Source organism: Mustela erminea, chromosome 6 (genome assembly GCF_009829155.1).
Source record: "Mustela erminea isolate mMusErm1 chromosome 6, mMusErm1.Pri, whole genome shotgun sequence".
Taxonomy (NCBI): domain Eukaryota; kingdom Metazoa; phylum Chordata; class Mammalia; order Carnivora; family Mustelidae; genus Mustela; species Mustela erminea.
Window position 1 is genome coordinate 6,783,855 of NC_045619.1, and position 19,403 is coordinate 6,803,257.

At 57.3% G+C, this 19,403-nt stretch overlaps 1 protein-coding gene across 2 annotated transcripts in view; it reads right to left on the bottom strand.

Moving 5' to 3' along the window:
- Window positions 1–358: 358 nt before the first annotated feature.
- Window positions 359–19,403, bottom strand: part of SREBF2 (sterol regulatory element binding transcription factor 2) — a 59,812-nt gene continuing 40,767 nt past the window's right edge. For both annotated transcript variants that reach the window (XM_032346102.1, XM_032346101.1), the window contains 8 exons: window positions 12,617–12,785; window positions 11,234–11,351; window positions 10,343–10,452; window positions 8,837–8,969; window positions 6,251–6,419; window positions 3,960–4,145; window positions 2,408–2,519; window positions 359–2,071 (listed from right to left, as the gene is read on the bottom strand). In XM_032346102.1, the coding sequence (XP_032201993.1) occupies window positions 1,851–2,071; window positions 2,408–2,519; window positions 3,960–4,145; window positions 6,251–6,419; window positions 8,837–8,969; window positions 10,343–10,452; window positions 11,234–11,351; window positions 12,617–12,785 (1,218 nt within the window). In that variant the 3' untranslated portion in view covers window positions 359–1,850. The remainder of the gene's footprint in view (window positions 2,072–2,407; window positions 2,520–3,959; window positions 4,146–6,250; window positions 6,420–8,836; window positions 8,970–10,342; window positions 10,453–11,233; window positions 11,352–12,616; window positions 12,786–19,403) is intronic.

Genomic DNA, 19,403 nt, shown 5'->3' on the forward strand with positions numbered 1-19,403 from the left:
CCTCGAGGAGTGGACACATACGGGCTTAGCACCCCAATTCCAAAACCACTGCTGCTGTGAGCAGCCAGCCGTGTCCTGGCCACAGGGACCTCTGCCTCCAGCAGTACCTCCAGCCGCCCTTGTATACACCCCAGGCTCTGTCCCAGCCCCGGGAGCATGTACCAGGGAGTGGGCATCAGAAGGAAGGGGCTGGTGTGTGTGGGGGGCGAGGAAGGTCCTCCCGTCTGGAACCTTCCAGGGGCCTCTCAGCAGAGAGGGAGAGGCTGTCCTCAGCCCCTGACCCACCAGAAGCCAAGCCACGCAGTCGCCCGGCTGGTCATCACGGCGGTCACACGACAGACCCTCACACACCTCCTGCTGGGTGGTACCAATCTGTGTTTATTGAATAACCTACATCCAGGACACAGTGAATGACTTCGTATCAAGGAAACCACAGGTGTATCCCCTTTTCTGTGAAAAAAACACCCCCTCCCACCCCTAAACAATAATGAGAAAAGGCACGGTATATACACATGACACAAGGGCTGGCTCACCTGGGGGTCGGGGCGGGGGGCAGGGGGCAGGAGCCACAAATCAGAGTGTGTGTGGGCAGCAGAGACAGAAAGGGGGTAGGTTCCAAGCTGAGCCATTCCAGCCTGCACTTGGAGTCAGGGGGAGCCCTGCTGTGTGCACCCCAGCTGGACCCCCCAGCACAGGCAGGGAGCGAGGGATGGCAGCCCCTCTCGGCCTTGCAGCGGACTCTGGGGTCTCAGGCAGTCCTTGGGTCCTGGTAGAAACGGCCTCAGGGGAGGCACCAAGCCAGGCGCATCCAGAAAAGGGAGCACTTTTCCCTCCCAGGGCCCCTGTCAAGGCAGGGGGCATGAGTCCTAGTGTCCTCCCCAGAAAGGGATGGGGAGGGGCTGGGGGCTGGTCCCTGCAACCCCGGCTTATTTTCAGGTCAAGAGTTAGGGGTAAAAATAGACAGTGGAGGTAGGAGCTAGGGAGGGCGGGAGTTGAGAGCTCACACTGGAGGCCCCGGTCCTCAGGCCCGATGAGTAGCTTCATCTCTTTCAGCCCCCTGGGCCTACTCTGAACTTGGGCTGGCGTCCCAGGGGGTGGGGGAGCGGGAAGGAACAGGACAATTAAATAAGATACCATTTATTTTTTAAAAAATTAAAAAATAATGCCGACATTATTTCATGCAACCCCAAGCCTGCCCCTGCCTCCCACTTGCCTCCCCAGGGCCGGGCTCCCTCCTTCCCTGGCTGTCCTGTGTAATGAAGGGAGAACAACGAACTGGCTTTGTCAGGCACAGGGGAGGGGACACAGACTCAAGGAGAGAAATCAAGATGCCGCAGCAGCTCAGCCCCGAATCTCGGCAAACCCCAGCCCGCGGATATAAAAACATCTGTATAAAAAGGAGGAAGGGGGCGAGCTGGGCCCAGTGCCAAGGGTGAAGTGCTCTGGTGCCCAGAGACCTATGTCCCCACGGGGAAAGCCTGATAAAAAAGCAGCAGCAGGAAAGGGGGATGTTCGGGAGAGCAGAGCTGGGGAGGGTGGAGGGCCCGAGGCGAAGGCCAAGCACACTGGGAGCCCCCCCGCTGCTTTCCAGTCAGGGAGCTCCCTAGGCTTTCCTCTCCCAGACCCACGGGCCTCTCTCCGCAGCAGATTCTGGGGCTCGGCCCAAGGGGCCTACCAGGTTGAGGTGGTCCAATGCCTTGGCAGGCGACAGCTCAGGAGACCAGGCTCACCCCACAGTTCCCACAGGGAGCAGGGAGAGAGACAGCTAGACGGAGGGCAGGGAGAGAGACCCCGGAGACAGAGGGAGGAGGGCGAGGGGGCAGGGGGGCTGCCGTGGGCGAGGCCAGGGGTCAGGATGCGGCAATAGCTGTGCCGCCCCCCAACTTGACAATCATTTGCTGGCAGTCGTTGCACGAGCGCCGGTCACCCGCCTTCTCCAGGGTGCGGGCCGCCTCGGCCAGCAGCACTGCCCGCTGGCCCGGAGAGGACAGGAAGGACAGGGGAAGGTGGCGGCAGGCCAGCAGGATGGCGGTGGCCCGCTCTCGCTGGCCGGGCCAGGCGTCCGCCTCTCCTGCGGGAGCGAGACACGAGGAGGAAGCCCTCACTGGGAGGCCTCCAGCGCACAGGGGCTGTTCCGAGGGCTTGCTGGGGCTCATTTACTGAACCTCAGACTCCCCTGCCCCCCGCCCCGCCAATGGGGTGCGTGCTGGTGCCCTCCCTGGTTCACAATGACCCGCAGGGCACTCGGCTAGCACCCCGCCTAGAGTTCGGGGGTGGGGCTGAGATGTACCCCTCAGGTGTGCCTCCGGGGCCCCCGCCCCCCTCTCCCTGCTCCTGAGGCACAGCAGCCCTACGGTGCTCTGGGCTCCTCCCCGGCCCAGCGCAGGGGTGCCCGCGGCCGACTCACCATGCTTGGTGCTCTGGGCCGTGCGCCGGCGCAGACTGTGCTCCAGCAGCTGGTGAGTGCGGGTGGGGCTGGCTCCCGCCATCAGGCGCACGGTGGCTTCATGCAGGAACACCTGGGAAGGGGCAGGGGACATGCCTGTTCCAGCCCCAGCGGACGCGTCTCCCGCCATCTCAGCAGCCACCCCACCATGGCCCTTCGCTGCTCTCCCCGTGGAAGCCACCTCTGTCCTCTGACCTCCAGGCCCAGCAGGCCACTGGGAGCAGCAGCAGGAGTGGGGAGCAGGGTGCAGGCCGGCTGGCGGGGGACAGAGTGAGACTGAGCCCAGAAAGAGGCAAAGGACTAAGAGCGCACGGACACGCCCCCGGGCTGGAAGCTGAGGCGCCTGGGTGTAGCCTCGGGTCCTGTGGGGGTTGGGGGGGGCTGCCTCCCGCCCGAGATCAGGCTGAAGTGAGGCAGCAGCAGCCAGGGGGCTGGGTCCCATTTCCCTCAGTTTCTTCAAAAATAGAGGCCACGAAGTGCTGCTCTTCTGTAAATTCGAGTCACTGGGGAATGGGAGGCAAGGCGTAGGCCTATAATTTCTTGGGATCTCAAGGCTCCTTTATACTCTGTATCTCCATCGTGGGAAGGGTCTTGAGTGCCACCCAGGAAGGCCACGGGAGGCCACAGGGAAGGGGGACCACTAAGGAGTGTCAGCAGTGTGGGGGGCAGGATGGAAATGGTGCTTCACGACGAGGCCTTTGATGCCAGCCAGGCCCCGAGCAGACCAAGGGGCCCCGAACGCTGGGGGCACACGTCCTCTTTTCCCCGCTGGAGGGTGGGTCACCGGTGACCAATGGGTTTTGTCCACTGGCCATCCTGGCTCACCGCATGCAGGAGGAGTCACAGTGTGACCCGTGAGGGCCCAGGGGAAGGCAGCCTGGCTTTTTCGTGCCCTTCCCCCCTCACGGACACTTCTGGCCTTCTCAAACTTGAGTTTTTAGAAAGTAATTCAGGCAAAAATATGTTGAGTACATTACTCTAATTAGCAATAAAAATAAAACAAGAAAGTTATTTGGGTCCAATAAGCCCAATTAATACGACTGCCCTCGGAGCCTCCTCAGATCCCGCGGCCATCAGCAAGGGATCTTCCGTGCAGTCAGGCAGCAGAACCAAAGCCCCCAGGGGCTCCGAAAATCAATTAAATGAAGTTCTAGGGAGATTCGGTCACTCTGACCCCAGTGAGAAAAACCAGAGTAGAGCTCTCTCCGTGTCCCCCAGCCATCCCAGGGCCAGGGGGTCCGCCCGTCCTCGCACTGCGTGGGTGAGAGGCGCTCTGTGCCGGCCTCCGCCCGCGACCACCGGGCCGCTCACCGCCGCCATGCCCGAGGGCCGGGTGCCCAGCAGGGACTCACCTAACACAGGCAGGAGCAGGGGATCCCCGGCCCCAGGTCTGGCGCTTGACAGGCGAGCCGGCAGACCTCAGAGTTGACCAACTCCACAACCCCACCCTGGCGCCCCACCGGGTTCCAGGCCCCCCACCCCCGCCCGCCCCTGCCGGGCACCCTGGCCTCACCTTGCGGTAGGCTGGGCGGAAGCCATGAGCCAGCCGGCGCAGGCTGCCCAGGTCCCGCTGGAAACCGGCCAGTTCAGCCCCCGACGCGTGGTATGTCTCGCCCAGGGCCTGGCTGGCTCCTGCCTGCTTCTGCCAGAGAGCCGTCCTCAGCGACAGCAGCAGGTCACAGGTCAGCAGCTGGACCACCTGTGGAGTGAGCCCCGAGGGAGGAGACAGGTGACGGGCCTGCTGAGGGGACAGCGATCCCCGCGTGGATCAGGCGGCTCCTCAGCCCCACACTCAGTAGTGCCCAGAGGAGTGGAGGGTCCCAGGGGGGCAGCGGCCTGGAAGACACGCCACAGGGAACAAGAGAGCGGCTCAAGGGTGAGCTTGCGTTCCCGGCATCTGGTCCTCTCTGTGGCCGCAGGTGGGGAAGGGAGGCCCGGGCAGGGGCTAGCTTGTGTGTCAGGGACACACGTGGCAGGGGCAGGAAGGGAGGCACAGGTTCCTCCCACACCACAGGAGCCCCCTGCGGGCGGCCTGGCCAGTGAAACTCCCAGAAGGCGCCATGGCCCTGGCCCCTGAAACGGAAGGATGGCCAGGAGATGGAGGAAGGAAAGGAGAGGCTCCCATCAAGGCAGCCAAGGCTCAGCCCAGGTGGTCCCTGGGGCTGGGGACACAGGCGTGCGAGAAGGCAGAACCACGGAGCAGCTGAACGCCGGGGTTTAGACCCACAAACTTAAACCACCTGTGGTTTTGCCACCGACTAGCACACGACTGAACCTCCCAGCCTCAGTCTCCTCATCCGCGAAGTGGGCACCGAAGGCTGTTTGTGTTGTATGAGAGCACTGTGTGTGTGTGTGTGTGTGTGTGTGTGTGTGTGTGTCCCGTGCCCGGCCTTGGGAGTCACTGTCAACGCCAGCCGCTGGTGCACGGACCCCGCACAAGTGGGGCCTCATGTACTGTCGTCTGCACGACACCCACGAGGCTGGGCCACCTGCCTGGCTCCCATCAGCACAAGAGAGCAGTGACAATGAGGAGACAGCCCAGTCCTTTCTGAGCAGGGTCACACGCGGTCCTCCGGTTCAGACGGACGCCCCCAGGATGTTCCCCTTCTCGCCCCTTCGCCAGGGCACTGGACCCACCCTGGACCCTGCCTTGCCCCTGCTCTGTGTCCTGACCCTTTGCCACAGTATTTTCTGGCTGCCAACAGCCACCGGGGACAAGGAGGAAGCCTTCCTCTTCAAACAGAACCTGACATTTCTAAGGCGCGAGCGTCAGGGGGAGCACCTGTGGACGGGAGCAGCCTGGGGCTGGATTCTGTCCTTTGAGAGATGCCAGGCTCCACGGCATCTCCTCCTTCTCGGCCCATTCTCCCAGAGAACTACCACCGAGGCACCCCAGCCCCAAAGGCGCCACGGCCTCTCTCCTGTTCCCCAAACCCAGCTGAGACCATCTGCTTCTCTCACGACGACGAACTCCACCGGAGACCATGGAGGAGGGGCACAAAGTGAGCAGTGGCTCCCCCGTGGGCTCTGCTCTTGGGCCCTCTCTGCACCCTGCCCGTCCTGCAGGGCCGGCACGCTTCCTGGGCTCGCCTCAGTACCGGAGGCCACCGGCCAGCCGCTGGGGACCAAGCCTCAGTGAGGGTCTCAGAGCCGAACGCTCCAGGCCACAGCTCATCCCTCCCTTTGTGCAGTGGAAACCAGGCTTCTGAGGGAGCAGACGACGCTTCACTTCTCATTGTGGGGCCCCCCTCCCTTGCCCTCCCCACCCCTCCGGTGGGACGGGCAATCCTGCAGGGACAGCAGGGGCTCTGGGAGGGGGCACGGGCAGGCAGCGTCCCGAGGGCCAGGCGGGCCTCTGGGATGCACTGTGGAAACATTGCACGGGTACGGCCGGAACATGCAATGCAACTACAATGCACCGCAGCTGCCCGCTCGGAGGCGTACGTGGGGCCGCGGAGATGCCCGGGGCGGTCGGCGGGTTGGGGCCGTGTGCAGGCACGGGTGGGCAGCCCCTCGAAGGCCGACCTGGGCACCCTGCGCCAGCTGCCCAGGGGAAGCGCAGAGCCCTGGCCGGCAGGGTCTGGGACTCAGGGAACCCAGCCGAAGCACAGGCGGAGACACGCTTCCCTGAAGGCTGACAAGGGACCCCGACTGGGCCCAGAGGCGATGCCTGTGGGACAAGCACCTGCTGGCCTGGTTTGTCTTTTGGATGGCCCCACGGGCCGCGTGAACTCGGTGGGCCAGTGCGTCCCTCCCCGCCACAGCCGCCCATCTCCCTGAGGGGCCAGACAAACCCCCACTCACGTGGTTGAGGGGGAGGTCGCCGGTGGCCCCGCTCACGTTGAGGCTGCTCCAGAGGTGGCCGCTGGCCCGCTCGCAGTGGCAGAAGGCACTCTGCGACCCATCTGCCTTCCCAGAGAGTGAGGTGTGCATGGCTCTGCAGGTGTGCAAGACGGCCTTCACCAGAGGGCTCCTGGGCACGGAAAGGAAGGGGAGGGGTGGGAGGTCAGTGGGCATCGCTGGGGCACCAGGAGGCGGGGCCTGTGCTGCCACAATGGCTCCAGATCCGAAATGCCGGCCCTGAATGGGGGTGGAGGAGCTCCCCACCCCCACAGCATTTCCTCCATTTGGGATGGGGCGGCAGAGCCCCAGGCCTGGCGACGCAGCCATGAGCAAGCCGAGCACCTGCCTGCGGGTGCTCACTTTCTAGATGAGTCAGAGAGAACATGCACTGACCACGGAAGAGGCAAGCACAGGCAGCAGATGTGCCAGGAAGGAAAGCCAAGCAGAGGAAGAAGGCAGCATCTTATGAGGGAGGGTGGTCAAAGATGTCCTCTCTGGGAAAGGGACATTTTAGCAGAGACCCGAGGAAACATAGGAGTGAGCTGTGTGGGTTTCTAGAGAGGATTCCAGGCAGAGAAGCAACACGTGCAAAGGCCCTGAGTCTCTGATGAACGGGAGAATCTCCAGGGGCCAGCATGACAGTGGAAAGGAAACAGAGGGAGCAGAGAGAGGGCAGGCCCCACTCAGCCAAGCCATGCTCCGGGCCCCACCTGCTTCCGACTGCTCCAGGCGGCAGGCACCCGGGGCCCACCGCCTTTTCCTTTCCTACTTCTGTGCCTCTGCTGACGTGGACGCAGGGGAGCGCCCCTTCTACCAACTTGTCTCCTGAGACTTAGTCCATCCTCTGTGGCCCCTGGGCTGTCTCCTCCTGTCCTGCCCTCTCCCAGCCTCCTCTGACCGCCCACGGGGTCAGGCCCTTTGTACCCACCTCTGGTCACCCTAACACCAACCTGCGGGAGGCGGGCCTCCCTCCCTCTGGCCCAAAACCCCTCTGGGTGAAGAGACATGCTGGCCGCTTCCCAGAAGGAAGCCTGGTGAAGGCAGTCGCGCCAACTGCCCACAGAAGTGGCCGTGCAGGCCTGGCCACTATTGCCTGCTTGTGGCCGCAACTGGTACTCTTGTTCCCTGCTGCCTCTCAGAGCCTAGAACGCACTGCCACCAAGAGGGCCCTCAGTTAAGCATCTACGCAATAAACAATGGAACCAGGAAAGGGGAGGGAGACCTGGGAACAGGGCGTGTGTCGGCGAGGAAAGAATCGGAGACCCAGGCTCACCCACCGGGAACGCCACTAAAGAGCACCTGACAAACCATCTGTGCCTCAGTTTCCTCATCTGGAAAGTGGCCATAATCCCATTTGCTGCCACCCATGGTGGCATGATGTATGGACTCTATTATATGCAGCTCCCCTCTGAGGGGCCATTCCCTCAGAAGCTGGGTGTTCAACTCTCTCGAGGCACATAGCTTCTTTTCACAGAACAGATCGGGGAGAGGCTGGAGAGGCTGGGGCTGCAAGGGGGCCCCAGAACATCATCATCCGTGAAGAGGGACCCCAGAGGGACTGAATTCAGGGGGAGGAGCGTCTACTGAGGGTCTGAGCGGATGCCAGGGCTCTGCTGCTTACACGCGGGGCCCCCGGATGGCGGACCTGCCGTGTCCTCAGCCACCCCGGCTGGGAGGGCACACCTGCAGGGCAGAGCACCAGGCGGGTGCAGACTGCTCAGGTGCTTAAAAAACAGGTTTCCTGAATGAAATGGGGGTATCAGACCTACCTCAGAGAACCTGCCTAGACCTACTTTTCTCGGCTCCTTCCTGCTCTCCTGGTTCCTGGTCTGCTTGACAGGAAATGTTTTAGCCCTGGCTCTGAGGACCAGACCTGATGGGGCTTTTCTGTCTTGGAGCAATTTACTACTTCTCCAGAGTTGCAGAAGATGCTAGGGACGCGGAGCCAGCAACAGCCAGAGTGTCGGCGGGCAGGGTCGTGTCACTATGGGCCAAATGCCCCTCCCCAAGAGGCAGCGCTGAGTCCCCCAACAGGAAGGTCAAAAGCTTCTCTGGTTATGCTACAGGCCCAGGGCCCTCTGAGTGACAGAGCTGACGCAGGGATAAGAGACGGCTGGAAGGAAACGATACCACACCAGCCCACGAGAGGATTCTCGAGCCCTCCCGAGCCCTGAGCCATCACCACACGGCCTGGCTTCACCCGCAGCTTCCGAAGACGCCGGCAGCCGCGCTGCTCTCCCTGCAGCCTGTGGCTCCGCGGGGGCCGGGGCAGGTGGCGCCGGGAGTCCGCGGACAGCCGCCGGGGCAACACGGCACAGACTGGGCGCTTGCCGAGCTCGGTTTCTCCGCGCCGCCCTCTCCTGCCTCTCGCTCTCTCCCCCCATCTACCATGTAGTCCCCCGGCTGCCTGACCGTTCACCCCGGTGACCACTCAAATGACCACTCAGACCTGCTCGCTCCCGCTGACACGGAGCAGTGAGCCTGGCACGCGGGCCTCGGGGAGTGCCCCGGGCAGAAGCAAGTAACCGGTCAAGGGGGCTTACGCACTCTGTCACTTCCAGGGCTTTGGGGACACGCTCTACTTCAGTAAAATGAGTGCGTACAGCCGCGTCGTCTCCCTGGAGCCAGCTGATGGCCACCGTGATGGCAGACGTCCACCACCGACAGATGACATCTGGACCTAGAAGGGAAGAGAACCAAATGTGACTCCAGCACCCACAGACCAACGGCGCTCAGCCTGGCTGCTGGCACCTAGTTCCTGTGAGCACGAGCCGTTACCTTCTGGCCGTGGGCTGGGGACCTTTGGATTGTCCCCTTATACAGTTCTGGTGGGACATGAGCCAGCACTATCTTTGGAAAGTGTCTGGCAACCTGTATCAAGTGCCTTAAAGATGTTCACTCCTAATAAGGTAGTAATCCCATTCTGGGCAACCTGTCTCAAAAAAACTGGCCCCAGATAGAGGGAAAAAAAAAAAGAATAACAAAGGTGTGCACTGGAGTGTAATTTTTTAGAAAGATTTACTTATTTGAGAGTGAAAGAGAGAGAGAGACAGAGAGAGAGCAAGTGCGCGAGCAGAGAGCAGGGGCAGAGGGTGAATCTGACGCAGACACCTGCGGAGCGAGCTCAGCCCCTGCGATCATGACCTGAGCCAAAATCCAGAGTTGGATGCTCAACCGGCTGAGCCACCTGGGCGCCCCATGTAGTACAGTTTTTAAGAAAAATGTTGGAAACAACCTGAATCTCCTCCAGCAGTCATGAAAAATGGGGCTTCCCAAATGTTCGCAATAAAAGGCTCTTGTTAGAATCTTTAGTCTTTTCCTCTCAGAGACTCAAGTCTTCTCTGCTGCCGGTGGTCTCGCCATGTCGGGTGGGGGGTTGGGGAGCAGAGCGTAAGATAAAAGGCGGAAGAGCCTGTGCTTTACTTAAGACAGTCCACAGGGTCAGGGGTCAGGGACCAGGGGCGGTTGCTTTTCTGGAATCTTTCCTCCCCAGGGAGAATGGCCAGCAGAGAGTCTGGCAGCCCCCTCCCCCAGCAGCATCAGAAACACCTGCCACGCCATCATCCTGACAGCAGTCTACGGACAGAAGCAAAGAATGTCCTGGTGCCAGCTCAGTCAGCGGGCTGCACTGGCTCGACCAATGGGCAGCTGCCCGGATGAAAGTCTCTACAGCAGAGTGTGTCAGACCCAAAAGCAGCCTTGGGGCCCCTGGCCATCCAAGAGTGAGCCACCACCAGCCCCCGGTGTCTGGATCATTGCTGCTCAGTCTGGGTGTTGGGGAAAGCTCCTGCCCCACTCGGCCGGGGCCCAGGAAAGATATCCCACTGCTCGTCATCCCACTTCCAGAATCAGGACTTCCTGTCCTCTCAATGCCACCCAGCTGGGGGCACCTATGAGCTGGGGCTACATGCGAGTCACAGACACATGCCTCAGAAAGAGAGAAGATTCTCCAGCACACACTCGTAGCTGCCCCAGAGCCCCTGGGACCAACGGTCCCGGGAAGGAGGGAATCTGGCAACACGAGGCCTGCAGAGCCGACCTGCGGACGCTTACCAAGGGCTGACTTGAGCACGGAGCTGCTGGAGAAGGGTGGGGTCACAATCCCCACGGAGTCCACAAAAGAATTAAGTAATTTCAGGTACTCCAGAGCATTAGAAAATTCACTAGAAAGAAAAGAAACAGTCCCAGTGTACGTCAGAATGGACAGACGGCCCTCCCTCATGCCTGGCCTCCAGGCTCCAGTTCCAAGACCCAGTGACCATTCTGGTTCTGGTCCCTTCTCTCGCATCGCACCAGGCACACCCTGAGCCCCGCCCCCAACGCCATTCCCAGTCTCCACAGGCCTGCCTTCCTCACGTGTCCCTGGGCAGCTCCTGATGATCTAGCCATTCCCTTTCATTCCTTGTCCAGCAAAACCGGACTCCTCCCCTGAAGGCCTAGTTCCCAAGTCCTTTCCTCCCACTAGTCATCGATGATGTTGACGTCATGGGGCAGGACTGGCCTCCATTCCCCGCTCAGGTACACTCCAGCTGGGGCCTGGGCTCTGTGGGACAGTGACTTGGACACCTGTCTGCTCTGCAGGTCTTACTCTGAGGAGACAAGACAGCGCCCCACTGCTCTGTAGGAATAAGAAATTGCTCGGCACACATCCCCCAGACGTCTGCCTTCGGCTCGGCGCCCCACATTCCGTTCCTAGGTCTCTGACAGGCCATCCCTCCCCACCCCCACAGCAACCTCGTCAAATCTCGCATGCTCGGTCTGGGGGTAAAGGGTAAAGAGGTCAGGTCAGAGCTCCCACGGGACTCTCGTGGGGCTGCCAGGTTTGGGAAATAAACACCAAGGACTCATTTGACTGCCCCGCAGACCCTACACTGGGGCTTGTTTCCTGCCAGGAGTGTGGGCCTCGCGGATGCCTGAGGCAGGGGCCCGTCCTGGGGGCATTACCAGCTTTCTTCGTCCTGGTCTCCAGCCTTCTTCTTGGCCTGAGGCTTCACCAGCGACTCCACAGCTCGCTCCAGCAGGTTCCTGCAGAACGCCTGGTGGACCTGGGCAATGGGGTCCGCTGAAAAAGAGGAGAAAGGCCAAAAGAGTCAGAGGATGTTCTCATAAGGCCATTCTGGCTTTGCTGAGAACACAGAGGATGGGCAGAGGAAGCCCAGAAACAGCTCTCCTGTCTGAACGGGAACTGCACCCCCTTCTCCAGCAAAGCCCCAAAGCGCCCTATTCAATAGCTGGAAGGTAGGGGGACGTGAGGTGGGGCAGTGCGGTGTCTCCTGGCAGTGCTCAACTTCCATTCAAGGTTGGGGCAACAAGCCTCAGCAGGAAACAGAAACGGGAAGGTGGACAGTCAGCAGAGGACAACAAAGTGGTGGCCGCCGCCTTGACATGACATGCTCCTGTTTCCCAGAACTTTGTGGCCAATGATGGTCTGGCTGCGCTGATTAAACAAGTGGCCTCGTATTGCTTGCAACAGCTGTCACGGCCAAGTTCCCAACTGGCAGGCCCGAAGCAGGGTGGCAGCGGCCCCTTCCCTCCTGTCCCATGCAGGGGTGGGGGCTGCCACCTGACAAGGATGGGGAACACATTCTGGGCAACAGGGCCTAGAAATGGAGCCCCCACGAGGTGAGAAAGCCTATGGAAGTCTGCAGTGTAGACAACGCAGACTGTGGGGACGGAGCTGAGATTCAGGATGACTTTAACTTTTATCCTTTCTTTTTGGTGTTGCGCACCATCGTTACACTTGAGCCACAGTGATTATTTTTGAAAAAAAGATAGTGGAAGCTCGCGCCCGGGGCATTTATCTGCAGAACACGCCCCACTCTCCCCATGCGCCCACTTTAGAGAGGGGAGAGCACGCAGGGAGCAGAAAGCCATTGGCCGCTCAAGTCTGAGAGTGGGACAAGTCGCCTCCAATCACTGTCAGACACCAGGGACAGCAAGCCAGCATCTCCATGCCTGGGGGCCTGTCCCCGCCAACACTCTGAGCACTTGATGACTGCCCGTCGCCTCCTGTTTTCGAACTGCTCCGTATACGACTGCTTTCCAGGGGAACCGGGGGGCTGCGGCCAGTGAACAGCAGCTCCACTCATCCTTTGGGTCTCCAAAGCACCCAGAACAATGTGATGGAGGTAAGGGCCACGGGCTCTGAATGTCAGAGAGAGGCGAGCTGCAAACCTAGCTCAGCGGCCAGCCAGGTTTGTGACGTCCCTAAGCTTTGAGAACGAGACTGAGACCACCTGTGTCCCCGTGTGTTTGGAGCACGGTCCCCCTGAAGTCCTGGAGGCTCTCGTGGCTTTCACCAATCCCCAGTGGCTGCCAAATGCTCACCTGGGTTCCTCTGAGCACAGTAGAGGCTCTCCTTGGCAGCTGACTTCACCGACCAGCTCCGCTCCATGAAAAACTTCTGGCCCAGGGGGTGACACAGCCAGCGCAGTGAGTCGGGGACCGCGCTGCGCTCCGGGCCACACAGGCTCTGGGCTCTACTGAGGAAGTAGCTCTGCAGAAGGACAAGGACCAGGGGTGATTCCAGGGTGGCAGAATGCCAGCTGCAGCCACCATGGGGCCATCGGAAAGTACCACTGTGGTGGAGGCAGGCTGGGGAACGACAAGCAGGGGTGCCAGGCCCCTCACCTCCATGGAAGTAAACGCCACCAAAATCAGGGCAAGTGGCTCTGGGGGACCCAGTTCGACTTGGTGACTGGCAAGAGCTGGGGGCAAGGTTTCAGGGCACGTGGGAAGCCCCTGTTGCACCCTGCCCTGCTCGGTTGGCCTCACCCTCGTGCAATCTCCCTCTGGCCCTGCTGGTGTTCAGCCTGCAGAGGTGAGGAGGGGAAGTTCGCAGAGGAGAGGTCATGGAGGCTCTGCAGCTGTGTGTCCACCCTCAGCCCTGTGAGGGCCTCGCAGGGCCAAGCCAGCACCCCCCCCACCCCTGCCAACCACCAGATCCTGGGACTTTTCCTGATCCGACATTTTAATTATCCTTAAGAATATTTTGAGGCAAAAGAGTATTCTGCTTTGACTGGTTTTTCATCTCTTTAACCTCTGAGTATTAAGAGTAGAGAAAAGGCACATAGCAAGCAGCTAGGAACTGTTATTTTTGTCACCGTCAACGCTGGAAAACACTAGAATGACGGGGTAGCACCCAGGCTCGACCAAGGATCCACGCAGGCACGCGTGTCTACGGCTGCTGTCCTTCCCCCCAAAGCTGGCTTTGCAAGGGCTTTATCTAGTCCCCTAAAGAGACCGCGGCACCAGGCCTAGAGGATCCCCTGACGGGAACACCAGCCTGTGAGCGAAGACTGGGCGAGACTCTGAGAGCCGCTCTGCTGGGCCCTTCGAAGTCAGCGCCCTCGTCTCCCAGGCCCCCCGCCTGCGGGGTCTCATCACTCCAGGCCTCCAGGAAGAGCTGCAGGCGTGCGTCCCGCCATGTTTTCAGAAATTCCGTCATTTAGTGAGAGATGGTATTTTTACTCTAAAAGCCACGATTTCCAACCCATAGGCCCACTCAGTGCGGGCTAATGTGGACGAGAAGCTGAGCCGAGAAAGACGGGACGGAGGGAGAAGCACAAGACCCAGAGCTCAGGAAACCCTGAGGGGCCACTGGGACAGGCTCCCGGACTTAACCTTCACACTTCCGCCCCTGCCTCCACAATGAGGGCAGCGCCTCCCTGTCTGGTTCAGTCTGATGGTTCTGACCTTTACTGGGCTCTAAGCAGCCCTCAGCTAATGTAACAGCTTCAGACGACTTGAATGCCAGGGTCAGAAATAGCACCACCGAAGTGCTACTTGGGGAACACAGACCAAGATGACAGACTCTCATGGGGGCGGTGGAGGGTGCATCTGGAGTGTGCTGCCTGAATCGGAGAGAAAATGGCCTGGATGGCCTGGCCCAACTGCCCTACAGAGATCCCCCAACACAATCACAGCACTTCCCCGGAGTCTCTAATCGCGGGGCCAGCAGCACTCATGACCTTCCCTCCTCTTTGCTGACCGCTATATTCGAGATGGGATACAGGAGAACAAATGCAGAGGAACCCCATGACCTTCACCTGACCCTGAACAAAGCGCTGCAGAATCTGAGCCTGTAACTGCAGTGGAGGAGCCTGAATGGGGCCAAGAGTTTGGGCGTGGGGCGCTGGCAATCCCAAGGTGTCTGAAGTCAGAGAAGCTTCTCTGGGCTGCTTCATCAGCAAGGGAGCACAGCGCCACTCCAGGGGAAACTGAGAACGACTGGTCCCGGGGCGCCTGGGTGGCTCAGTCGGTTAAGTGTCTACTTTTGGCTCAGGTCATGATCGGGGGGTCCTGGGATCGAGTGCCGCATCAGGCTCCCTGCTCAGCGGGGAGTCTGCTTCTTCCTCTCCCATTCCCCCCGCTCATGCTCCCTCTCTCTCTCTCACAAATGAATAAATACAATCTTTTTAAAAACAAAATAACAATAAAAAACAACTGGTCCCTCAGAAAATCTCAAATATTAGCAAGAAAAGCAAAAACAAAGCCTCGTTAGGCGGTTTTGCAAAAGGAACCCAAAGAATGACTTAGAAAATCATTAAGTTAGAATATATTTGTAAGCTTAATACTGCAGAAAAACCTCAGTTCTAAGACATCTCAGTATGTGTGTGTGTGTGTGAGAGCTGGAGTTTAGCAGTTTGTATTAACTAAGACATATAAATCCTGGGGTACAATCATCCACAGTATAATTTCTAGGAGGCAAACTGAAAGAGTGATTTCTGTTGCTCTTTTAATTTTCTTGGCATTATCACCCTACGATAATCTCCCTAAATTTTACAGACAGAATCCCCCCTGGCTGCGGCCTAGGAGCCTGGTCCCCTCTAACTCATCTGCTAACCGCCAAACCGAGCAGCTGTGGCAGGAGACTCAGAACTGCTCAGATCCTGAGAGCCACCCTGCAGTTCCTGGCCAGGCCCAGTTCCACAGTGTCCCTCCCACACCAGGCTCACCCCATAGTTCTCAAACTGTGTGCCGAGGCACCCCAAAGCACCCAGGGAACGTGCAGGGGCACCCCGGAAAGTTCACATTTCTGAAGTAAATACAGCCACTCCCAACACGAGTCCGACACCACGTGAACTACGAAGTGGTAGTTTGAAGTCTCGATGTGAGACTGCACGATCTCCCTCTGGATGTCATATCTTCATGAAGCTGAGTTTTAAAAGGCTATTGTAATAAAAAGCAAGCACTGGGGGCGCCTGAGTGGCTCAGTCGGTTAAGCATCTGCCTTCGGCTCAGGTCACGATCCCAGAGATCTGGGATGGAGCCCCACGTCGGGCTCTCTGCTCAGCGGGAGTCTGCATCTCCCTCTCCCTCTGTACTTTCTGCTCACTCACTCGCTTGCTCTAATAAATAAGTAAATAATCTTTGAATAAATAAATAAATAAATAAAAGGAAGCACTGTCTGAAAATCAGAAGTTGGTGGTGGTATTATTCTGCTTTCAAAGTCTGAGAAGGTATGTGACACCCAACAGGTCCATGTACCCCAGTGATCAGTAATATTTGTTATCAAGAAAAAAAAATACTATTTCTTCTTTCAACTTTGTATCTATTTCTTCAATAACTACTAAACTGTTAAGACATAAATGTGTATTAAGATGTCTGTACCTAATTAATAAACAGAACTGTTAGGTATTTCTTTTAGCCCAGGGCAACCATGAAAAAATTACTAAGACTCAAAGGGTGCCGTGAAGTGAGAAAGATTGGAAATCTCTGGTCTAAATCATTTTCAGAGGCCAGCCCTCTGCTTGCTCTCAAAGCCCGACTCATTTGCCAGCTAAATATATTCGACTGGGGCGCCTGGGTGGCTCAGTGGGTTAAGCCTCTGCCTCCGACTCGGGTCATGATCTCAGGGTCCTGGGATGGAGTCCCGCATCGGGCTCTCTTCCAGCCGGAAGCCTGCTTCCCCCACCCCCTTCAGGGAAGGACTGTCTCTGAGTCTGGCCCCTCTCAAGAGACACCAATCCATGAAAGGGGTGGTTCCTTTCCTAGAAATCAGTTCCTCTCCTAGGCTCAGCCTTACTGAAAACCCAACTATGGCCATACTGATGGTGTTCCAGACATTAATGCCCTCAGAGCACACACCACCACTTCTAGAGATTTCACCTCAGGAGAGATTTGGACAAGGAGGTGAGGACAGCGTGAGGGGAAATGGCCCGTAGCACCGTAACTGCAAATATGGGAAGCAACCAGATGCCCCCCAGCAACCACGCTGCGGTGCAGGAGCCTCCGTGGAGTAAGGAGGCCACAAAGACAAAGGCTCAAGACTCACTGTTTGCCTGGAAAAAAGCAAGTGGCAGAACAGGGAAAGCAGACTCACCAGTGTGCAGGAAGCCCGGTGCAGGGCTCGATCCCAGGACTCTGGGATCATGACTGGAGCCAAAGGCAGCCGCTTAACTGACTAAGCCACCTAGGTGCCCCAGCAGGGGCAGTTTCAAGGGCACCATCTTTCTGATCCTCGGCTGCCACGCACACACCCTCCTCAAGTGGGCTGAGTCCCTCAGAAGCGCAGCTTCGTCTTGGCAGTAAGGACAATCAAAACACCAGTGGGGCTTCTGGGATGATACGATGATCCCAACATTTACACGGAAAGGTAAAAGAGCAAAACCTAGTCACTAAAGCTACAGGGCTGACACTCCGGATATCAAGACATATTAGAAGATTCAGCCACTAGGGGCATGTGGTGTTGGCATAATGGAACATACTGGAGCATCCAGAAGCAGACTCATTATACATGGGCACTTGATTTATGACAGAAGTGCCACTTGGTGCTGTGGGGCAAGAACAGTCATTTTATTTATTTATTTTTTAAGATTTTATTTATTTATTTGTCAGAGAGAGAGAGCACAAGCAGGCAGAGTGGCAGGCAGAGGCAGAGAGAGAAGCAGGCTCCCTGCTGGACAAGGAGCCTGATGCGGGACTCGATCCAAAGATCCTGGGATCACGACCTGAGCCGAAGGCAGCGGCTTAACCGACTGAGCCACCTAGGTGTCCCAAGGATAGTCATTTTAATAACAGAGTCTGGGGGCAGGGAGATTTGCATATGGAAAAATAAAGTAGATCTTACATCTCCACCTCACACAAAAAAGTCAACTCCAGGTGGATTTGGGCTTGGGTCTGGAAATAAGAAATACAGTAGAGCGTCTTCACGACTGAGACAGGGCAAAGATTCACTGCACAGGACGTCAAGTCACTAACTGTAATGGAAAAGCCTAATCGTCTGATTTCGTGAATATTAAGAACTTGTGCTCATCAACTGACACTGGAAGAGAGAGACTAGGTGGGGCCCCTGTGCGGCTCAGTCAGCTGAGGGTCTGACTCTTGGCTCTGTCTTGGGTTCTGAGACTGAGCTCAGTCCGTGCTCAGCATGGAGTCTGCTTGAGATTCTCTCCCCGGCCCCCAATCCAGACACTCTCTTTCTAAAAGAAAGAAATAGGGGCGCCTGGGTGGCTCAGTGGGTTAAGCATCTGACTCTTGGTTTTGGCTGAGGTCATGATCTTAGCACAGAGTCTGCTTGAGATTCTCTCTCCCCCTCTGCCCCTCCTGCTGCTTGTGCTCCCCCTCTCTCAAATAAGTAAGTTAGTCTTAAAATAAATAAATCTTTAAAAGAGAGAGACCGGGCAAGCCATAGAAGGAGATACATGCAAAAAGCATATCCCACAAAGGATCAAAGTCAGAATAAAGAACTTCAATCAATAAAAAGACAGACATGGGCGCCTGGGTGGCTCAGTGGGTTAAAGCCTCTGCCTTCGGCTCAGGTCATGATCCCAGCATCCTGGGATCGAGCCCTGCATCAGGGTCTCTGATCAGCAGGGAGCCTGCTTCCCTTCCTCTTTCTCTGCCTGCCTCTCTGCCTGTCAAATAAATAAATAAAACCTTTAAAATAATAATAATAATAATAATAATAATAAGAAGAAGAAGAAGAAGAAGAAGAAGAAGATTGCTGGGTGCCTGGGTGGCTCAGTGGGTTAAGCCTCTGCCTTCAGCTCAGGTCATGATCCCAGGGTCCTGGGATTGAGCCCTGCATCGGGCTCTCTGCTTAGCAGGGAGCCTGCTTCCTCCTCTCTCTCTGCCTGCCTCTCTGCCTGCTTGTGATCTCTGTCAAATAAATAAATAAAATCTTTAAAAAAAAAAAAAAAAAGACAGACATTGCAAATAAACAGGTATAAGACTTGAACGTGGTTTTCACAAAAGAGATTATCCAAATGGCCAACGAAAAGGTACTCAACCTTGTTAATTCCCTGGAAATTACAAATGAAAACTATGAGATACCAGAGATATCAGAAGGGCCACGAATGATGGGATCATGTGTTTGGCGAGGAGGCGGGACCGGAACTCTCTTTCCTACACTGCTAATGGAGTGGAAACCGGTGCAGCTGCTCGGGAAAACTGCCGGGCACGGTCTACTAAAGCTGAACACCATTGGAGCCACTGACCTGGCGGCACCGTCCCTACAAATGCAATCACGCACTCACCACAGGATGGACAGTGACGTTCACAGCAGCACTGTTCATGATAACCACAAACAGGAAACTCAAAAAAGTCCATCTCTAGGTCTCACCATAGGATGGACGATCTCACTGTGTGCAGCAAGACAAACAAATCTTGCACACAACCCTGCACAAAAGCAGCTGGACACACACAGTACCTACTGTGCGACTCTCCTTTCATAAAGTCCCAACAGACACAAACACCTAGTGACCGGGATGGTGGCTACCGTGGCTGGAGGCCTTGGGGGTAGGTAGGGGGAGTTTGCTGACTGCAAGAGATGCTTCTGGGGTCCTGGTCATGCTCTGTTCTCGATCTGTCTGCTGGCTGTGTGAGTGTATTTGCTCTCTGAAGTCACTGAACTGTTATTTATGATTTGTGTACTTTTCTCCGCGCATACTATACTTCAATAAAAAGTTTACAGAAATAACAAATAAGAGGAAGATTAACTTATGGTGCCAGAATTCAGAATAATGGTTACCTCTGTAGGGGGCAGTGTGAGTGAAAGCCTGCAAAAGCTTCTGGGGGTAATGGGAAGTTCTACTTCTTCTTTTTTTAAAGATTTTATTTATTTATTTGACAGAGACAGAGATCACAAGTAGAAAGAGAGGCAGGCAGAGGG